A 9,340-nucleotide genomic window follows, 5' to 3' on the forward strand; every position below is an offset into this window, starting at 1 on the left:
TATTACAAACATTCTCTATCTTTCTTACTGGCTGACACTTCTGATTTAAGTCCAACTGAGTCTCTGTTACTATTGACTTTAGTGCGTCGTGGTTCATGACCTTAGACGTATCGCATGAGCTTAGTTCATTGCATACGATGAGCTTCATGTTCTCAATAGCAGCATTGAATCTACCAACCACATTCTCTATTGCCGTTATATTATTGTTGGCGTACTTGCTAATGAGCTCGCATAGAACATTACTAAGTACATTCTTACCAGTTCCTTGCTTTCCTGTTAACAAAAGTACTGTTCCAGTCTTTCCACAAGGATTTTGAACGATGTAGGCGAACCAGTTCAAAACATACTCATAAAGCTCTTCATCCTCATTACATATGACATCGTGAACATGTTTCAAATATCCTTCAATAACGCTTTCATCTACTTCATTCAGTACCTCATACTCATATCCTCTGAAATAGCTGTAAATGTCATCTCTTTCGTCAAAGAATCTCATGCCTGACTTCATAAGATAGTTCTTGTTCTGACCCGCTTCATAAATCATCAGTGCGTTCACATCCTTCTCTTCAATACGTCCTACATAAACACTCTTCATGAGCTTATTGAATTCCTTGCTATCTACTGACACAAGTGTTGTTGTGTCTCGTATTCCATCATAATCTTTCACTAGATATGTCATACGTGCTCCGTCAATAACAACAACACATCTTCTTAAGTCATTTATAACACTAGCTATGTCAATACCTTCTTCACTCATGTACTTATTTCTCCTCAAGTCCTTTAGTGTGAAAGTGTCTCTAAGTTCTATTTCAAGCAATTCATTTACACATCCTTTGCAATACTTCTCTATAAAATATTTCTGTCGTTCTTTACTAAGTTTCTTAACAGCTCTGAAGAACCATGTGTTTTGACTCAAACATCCTTCACAACTTCTCTCATTCATTCCTAGTTCTTTCATGTCATTATCTTCAACCTCTATGGTCTCATTGACTAAGGTCAAAGGGTTCTTAGTCATTGCTGGTCTTATCTGAAACAATGTTTGTGCAACAGGTTTAACTAGTTCAGCAACGTCCTTCCTTAATATGAATAGCTGTTTCCACTCATCTTTGCTAACAGTTCTTTCATAACCACTGACAGTAATGATTTCATTTGCTGACCTTAGACACTTATGTTCTATCATTTGTATTGCTTTTGTGTAAGGCTTTCGTGAGCATAGGTTGTATATGTCATTCCTGCAATGTTCATTCATGCCAATAGTACTAAATCCTTTCTTTGCTGTTGAGTGCATAATATCCATTAGTTCCTGTGTTCGTATTGCTGTCTCATAAAATACAACAAGACCTTTGTCATCTATGACGTACTTACCGAAAACATTGCTTATATTCTTTAACCATGAAATAACATCCTCATTCATGCTGTCAAACATGAAGTAAGGTCTTACATACTCTTCACTTATAAGATACTCCACAAAGTACTTGTTAAGCTCTATGTCCTCGTGAGCGATTTCATTAGGTTTGATATTAGTTCCTTTTGTCATTGCTGTCATATACTTCACTCTCATAGTTCCTTTCAATAGCGTAAAAATACTTCATTGTTTCATAACTGCTCTAAATTCTGTTCAAAATTCGTACAACATAACTTTTTATCATTAGTGAAAGAACATGAGCGAAACAACAACATCTAACATTACAGAAGAAGTCAATGACAATGCCGATGAAAACATTACAGAAGGAGCTAGTGAAAATATTGACGAGTTCAGTGAGGAAGAAGATATTGAAGATGTCAATGAGAACGTTAGTGGGGAACAAACTCAATGGGAAACATTGAGAAATCATGAAGATTATGAGATTTGTACGACATATCCTTTTACTATTCGTCGAAAGAAAGACAAACATATTATGAGTGAATGCTTAAATAATTATGGTTATATTGTGCTTAGTTTAAACAACAAAATGTACTTAAAGCATAGAATTATTGCAGAACAGTGGATTGAAAATCCAAACAATTTGAAAGAAATAGACCATATAAATCATGATAGAACGGACAACAGAATCTCAAACCTTCGTTGGTGTTCTAGATCTGAAAACAATAGAAATAAAAGCAAGTACGGCGATATAGTTTATGAGTTCGTTGATGAAATATCTGACGAAGCTGTTGAAATAACAGATTATGGTAAGCATTCGTTTGAGTTCTACTACTATGTTGAGAATGAGGACGCATTCTATTATTATACAGGTCCTAACTATCGAAAACTTCATATAAACTTTACAAAAACAGGTGCTGCTTATGTTTGTATGATAGATACAGAAAACAAGAGTGTAATTTTATTCATAAACAAATTCAAACGCTTGTACGGCTTCATGTAGGACAAACATTATTTTTCAACACTAACGCCAACACGTAGGACAAACATTCATGACTAACATTACTGTATAACATAAATGTTTTGTCATGATTTCATCGTTTATGTTTTGTCATGATTTCATCGTAAATGTTTTGTCATGACTTCATCGTAATGAGCGTAAATGATCCAAAAATATATTTTAGGTGAAGAGGTGAGATCTCACCTCTTTTCTCACCTCTTTTCTCACCTCATGAACTTTCATGACTTCTTCATCGTACATGTTTTGTCATGACTTCATCGTACATGTTTTGTCATAGATTTCATCGTAAATGTTTTGTCATGATTTAATCGTACATGTTTTGTCAAGACTTCTTCGTATATGTTTTGTCATGATTTAATCGTATATGTTTTGTCATGATTTCATCGTATATGTTTTGTCATGATTTCTTCGTTTATGTTTTGTCAAAACTTATTCGTATATGTTTTGTCATGATTTCATCGTATATGTTTTGTCATGACTTCTTCATCGTATATGTTTTGTCATGATTTCATCGTACATGTTTTGTCATGATTTCATCGTACATGTTTTGTCATGACTTCTTCATCGTAAATTTTGTCATGATTTCATCGTAAATGTTTTGTCATGATTTAATCGTATATGTTTTGTCATGATTTAATCGTAAATGTTTTGTCAAGACTTCTTCGTATATGTTTTGTCATGATTTCATCGTAATGAACGTAATGTTTTGTGAAGAATATAACAACCGTCTGAATTCAGGCGGTTGCTTTTTATACAAAATTCACGCAGGAAAATTCTTGAGTTTTGGTTGAAAGAATACGGTCGAGCCAAAAGTGCTCAACCTCAAAACAAACATTTTATGATCTTACTAAGGCGTTATGAATGAATTCAAAGGTATTTGCATACATCCTGACTCGTTCATTTTGTTGTTGAATTCAGCAAAAATAATGTTTACGTTAATGTTTTCACTGTTACCATGTTACCATGTTACCATGTGCTACCAGGTTAATTAACTTCTCTTAAAATTACTGACAACATGACATTTAGACAACAGTCCAGGAAATAAACTTCATCGTAAATGTTTTGTCATGACTTCTTCGTATATGTTTTGTCAAAACTTCTTCGTATATGTTTTGTCATGATTTCATCGTAATGAACGTATATGTTTTGTCAAACATGAACGTAAATGTTTTGTCATGACTTCATCGTAAATGTTTTGTCATGACTTCATCGTAAATGTTTTGTCATGACTTCATCGTAAATGTTTTGTCAAGACTTCATCGTAAATGTTTTGTCATGACTTCATCGTAAATGTTTTGTCAAGACTTCATCGTAAATGTTTTGTCATGACTTCATCGTAAATGTTTTGTCAAACATGAACGTATATGTTTTGTCAAGACTTCATCGTAAATGTTTTGTCAAACATGAACGTATATGTTTTGTCAAGATTTCTTCGTAAATGTTTTGTCAAACATGAACGTATATGTTTTGTCAAGATTTCTTCGTATATGTTTTGTTATGACTTCTTCATCGTAACGAGTGTAAATGATTTCATATGATTGTTTCCCTCGAAAAACCGAGAGAAGAGATTCCATATGAAAATCGCAAGAATTTGGCTCCTGGTTTGAAATATTATTATGTTCATAGATTTCATCGTAACGAGTGTAAATGATTTCATATGATTGTTTCCCTCGAAAAACCGAGAGAAGAGATTCCATATGAAAATCGCAAGAATTTGGCTCCTAGTTTGAAATATTATTATGTTCATAGATTTCATCGTACATGTTTTGTCAAACATGAACGTATATGTTTTGTCAAACTTCATCGTAAATGATTTGTCATGACTTCATCGTATATGCTTTGTCATGATGATTTCATCGAAACTAAACGTATATGATTTGTCATGATTTTATCGTAAATGATTTGTCATGATTTCTTCATCGTAAATGTTTTGTCGAAACTTCATCGTATATGCTTTGTCATGATTTCTTCATTGTATATGTTTTGTCATGATTTCTTCGTAAATGATTTGTCATGATTTCTTCATCGTAAATGATTTGTCATGACTTCTTCATCGTCAATGTTTTGTCGAAACTTCATCGTATATGCTTTGTCATGATTTCTTCATTGTATATGTTTTGTCATGATTTCTTCGTAAATGATTTGTCATGATTTCTTCGTAAATGATTTGTCATGACTTCTTCATCGTAAATGTTTTGTCATGACTTCTTCATTGTATATGTTTTGTCAAAACTTCATCGTATATGCTTTGTCAAACATGAGCGTATATGTTTTGTCATGATTTCTTCGTACATGTTTTGTCATGACTTCTTCATCGTATATGCTTTGTCATGATTTCATCGTATATGTTTTGTCGAAACTTCTTCATTGTAATGAGTGTAAATGTTTGTCATGATTTCATCGTATATGTTTTGTCATGACTTCTTCATTGTATATGTTTTGTCATGATTTCTTCGTACATGTTTTGTCATGACTTCTTCATCGTATATGTTTTGTCATGATTTCATCGTCAATGTTTTGTCATGATTTCTTCATCGTAATGAACGTATATGCTTTGTCATGATTTCATCGTATATGTTTTGTCGAAACTTCTTCATTGTATATGTTTTGTCATGATTTCTTCGTACATGTTTTGTCATGACTTCTTCATCGTAATGAGCGTAAATGTTTTGTCATGATTTCTTCATCGTATATGTTTTGTCAAGACTTCTTCGTATATGTTTTGTCATGACTTCATCGTATATGTTTTGTCATGATTTCTTCGTAAATGTTTTGTCATGACTTCTTCATCGTAATGAGCGTAAATGATCCAAAAATAATGTTTATGTTAGAATGTTAGATCTAACACCTTTTCTAACATGTTTTCTAACATGGAGGATTTCATTAGATATAAATATTCTTCCTTCATTTCATTCTATACACAATTTACATCATAGACGATTTAATAGATATAATACTTTACTGTTTCATCTGATATAAACATTCTTCCTTCATTTCATTCTATACACAATTTACATCATAGACGATTTAATAGATATAATACTTTACTGTTTCATCTGATATAAACATTCTTCCTTCATTTCATTCTATACACAATTTACATCATAGACGATTTAATAGATATAATACTTTACTGTTTCATCTGATATAAACATTCTTCCTTCATTTCATTCTATACACAATTTACATCATAGACGATTTAATAGATATAATACTTTACTGTTTCATCTGATATAAACATTATTTGTTGAAAGTATCCTAAAAATATTTGATGGACTTTAACTAAAATAATGTTTAGGGAAGAATATTTATATCTAATGAAATCCTCCATGTTAGAAAACATGTTAGAAAAGGTGTTAGATCTAACATTCTAACATAAACATTATTTTTGGATCATTTACGCTCATTACGATGAAGAAGTCATGACAAAACATTTACGAAGAAATCATGACAAAACATATACGATGAAGTCATGACAAAACATATACGAAGAAGTCTTGACAAAACATATACGATGAAGAAATCATGACAAAACATTTACGCTCATTACGATGAAGAAGTCATGACAAAACATGTACGAAGAAATCATGACAAAACATATACAATGAAGAAGTTTCGACAAAACATATACGATGAAATCATGACAAAGCATATACGTTCATTACGATGAAGAAATCATGACAAAACATTGACGATGAAATCATGACAAAACATATACGATGAAGAAGTCATGACAAAACATGTACGAAGAAATCATGACAAAACATATACAATGAAGAAGTCATGACAAAACATATACGATGAAATCATGACAAAACATTTACACTCATTACAATGAAGAAGTTTCGACAAAACATATACGATGAAATCATGACAAAGCATATACGATGAAGAAGTCATGACAAAACATGTACGAAGAAATCATGACAAAACATATACGCTCATGTTTGACAAAGCATATACGATGAAGTTTTGACAAAACATATACAATGAAGAAGTCATGACAAAACATTTACGATGAAGAAGTCATGACAAATCATTTACGAAGAAATCATGACAAATCATTTACGAAGAAATCATGACAAAACATATACAATGAAGAAATCATGACAAAGCATATACGATGAAGTTTCGACAAAACATTGACGATGAAGAAGTCATGACAAATCATTTACGATGAAGAAATCATGACAAATCATTTACGAAGAAATCATGACAAAACATATACAATGAAGAAATCATGACAAAGCATATACGATGAAGTTTCGACAAAACATTTACGATGAAGAAATCATGACAAATCATTTACGATAAAATCATGACAAATCATATACGTTTAGTTTCGATGAAATCATCATGACAAAGCATATACGATGAAGTCATGACAAATCATTTACGATGAAGTTTGACAAAACATATACGTTCATGTTTGACAAAACATGTACGATGAAATCTATGAACATAATAATATTTCAAACTAGGAGCCAAATTCTTGCGATTTTCATATGGAATCTCTTCTCTCGGTTTTTCGAGGGAAACAATCATATGAAATCATTTACACTCGTTACGATGAAATCTATGAACATAATAATATTTCAAACCAGGAGCCAAATTCTTGCGATTTTCATATGGAATCTCTTCTCTCGGTTTTTCGAGGGAAACAATCATATGAAATCATTTACACTCGTTACGATGAAGAAGTCATAACAAAACATATACGAAGAAATCTTGACAAAACATATACGTTCATGTTTGACAAAACATTTACGAAGAAATCTTGACAAAACATATACGTTCATGTTTGACAAAACATTTACGAAGAAATCTTGACAAAACATATACGTTCATGTTTGACAAAACATTTACGATGAAGTCATGACAAAACATTTACGATGAAGTCTTGACAAAACATTTACGATGAAGTCATGACAAAACATTTACGATGAAGTCTTGACAAAACATTTACGATGAAGTCATGACAAAACATTTACGATGAAGTCATGACAAAACATTTACGATGAAGTCATGACAAAACATTTACGTTCATGTTTGACAAAACATATACGTTCATTACGATGAAATCATGACAAAACATATACGAAGAAGTTTTGACAAAACATATACGAAGAAGTCATGACAAAACATTTACGATGAAGTTTATTTCCTGGACTGTTGTCTAAATGTCATGTTGTCAGTAATTTTAAGAGAAGTTAATTAACCTGGTAGCACATGGTAACATGGTAACATGGTAACAGTGAAAACATTAACGTAAACATTATTTTTGCTGAATTCAACAACAAAATGAACGAGGTCAGGATGTATGCAAATACCTTTGAATTCATTCATAACGCCTTAGTAAGATCATAAAATGTTTGTTTTGAGGTTGAGCCACTTTTGGCTCGACCGTATTCTTTCAACCAAAACTCAAGAATTTTCCTGCGTGAATTTTGTATAAAAAGCAACCGCCTGAATTCAGACGGTTGTTATATTCTTCACAAAACATTTACGTTCATTACGATGAAATCATGACAAAACATATACGAAGAAGTCTTGACAAAACATTTACGATTAAATCATGACAAAACATATACGATTAAATCATGACAAAACATTTACGATGAAATCATGACAAAACATTTACGATGAAGAAGTCATGACAAAACATGTACGATGAAATCATGACAAAACATGTACGATGAAATCATGACAAAACATATACGATGAAGAAGTCATGACAAAACATATACGATGAAATCATGACAAAACATATACGAATAAGTTTTGACAAAACATAAACGAAGAAATCATGACAAAACATATACGATGAAATCATGACAAAACATATACGATTAAATCATGACAAAACATATACGAAGAAGTCTTGACAAAACATGTACGATTAAATCATGACAAAACATTTACGATGAAATCTATGACAAAACATGTACGATGAAGTCATGACAAAACATGTACGATGAAGAAGTCATGAAAGTTCATGAGGTGAGAAAAGAGGTGAGAAAAGAGGTGAGATCTCACCTCTTCACCTAAAATATATTTTTGGATCATTTACGCTCATTACGATGAAAAAGTCTTGACAAAACATTTACGATGAAGTCATGACAAAACATTTACGATGAAATCATGACAAAACATACGATGAAATCATGACAAAACATTTATGTTATACAGTAATGTTAGTCATGAATGTTTGTCCTACGTGTTGGCGTTAGTGTTGAAAAATAATGTTTGTCCTACATGAAGCCGTACAAGCGTTTGAATTTGTTTATGAATAAAATTACACTCTTGTTTTCTGTATCTATCATACAAACATAAGCAGCACCTGTTTTTGTAAAGTTTATATGAAGTTTTCGATAGTTAGGACCTGTATAATAATAGAATGCGTCCTCATTCTCAACATAGTAGTAGAACTCAAACGAATGCTTACCATAATCTGTTATTTCAACAGCTTCGTCAGATATTTCATCAACGAACTCATAAACTATATCGCCATACTTGCTTTTATTTCTATTGTTTTCAGATCTAGAACACCAACGAAGGTTTGAGATTCTGTTGTCCGTTCTATCATGATTTATATGGTCTATTTCTTTCAAATTGTTTGGATTTTCAATCCACTGTTCTGCAATAATTCTATGCTTTAAGTACATTTTGTTGTTTAAACTAAGCACAATATAACCATAATTATTTAAGCATTCACTCATAATATGTTTGTCTTTCTTTCGACGAATAGTAAAAGGATATGTCGTACAAATCTCATAATCTTCATGATTTCTCAATGTTTCCCATTGAGTTTGTTCCCCACTAACGTTCTCATTGACGTCCTCAATATCTTCTTCCTCACTGAACTCGTCAATATTTTCACTAGCTCCTTCTGTAATGTTTTCATCGGCATTGTCATTGACTTCTTCTGTAATGTTAGATGTTGTTGTTTCGCTCAT

General features: G+C 31.8%; 2 protein-coding genes across 2 annotated transcripts, besides 1 other annotated feature; one reads left to right on the forward strand and one right to left on the reverse strand.

The window, feature by feature from the left end:
* Nucleotides 1–1,039: part of a mobile genetic element that runs on past the window's edge.
* Nucleotides 1,040–1,661: 622 nt separating this feature from the next.
* TVAGG3_0770630 (His-Me finger endonucleases family) lies at nucleotides 1,662–2,366 on the forward strand (the record flags this gene model as incomplete). The annotated part of the gene is made up of 1 exon (XM_051245957.1): nucleotides 1,662–2,366. The coding sequence occupies one exon, from the start codon at nucleotides 1,662–1,664 to the stop codon at nucleotides 2,364–2,366; it is 705 nt and encodes a 234-aa protein (XP_051092544.1).
* Nucleotides 2,367–8,635: 6,269 nt separating this feature from the next.
* TVAGG3_0770640 (HNH endonuclease family) lies at nucleotides 8,636–9,340 on the reverse strand (the record flags this gene model as incomplete). The annotated part of the gene is made up of 1 exon (XM_051245958.1): nucleotides 8,636–9,340. The coding sequence occupies one exon, from the start codon at nucleotides 9,338–9,340 to the stop codon at nucleotides 8,636–8,638; it is 705 nt and encodes a 234-aa protein (XP_051092545.1).

The sequence above is a fragment of the Trichomonas vaginalis genome, chromosome III (genome assembly GCF_026262505.1).
Source record: "Trichomonas vaginalis G3 chromosome III, whole genome shotgun sequence".
NCBI classification, from domain to species: Eukaryota; Parabasalia; order Trichomonadida; family Trichomonadidae; genus Trichomonas; species Trichomonas vaginalis.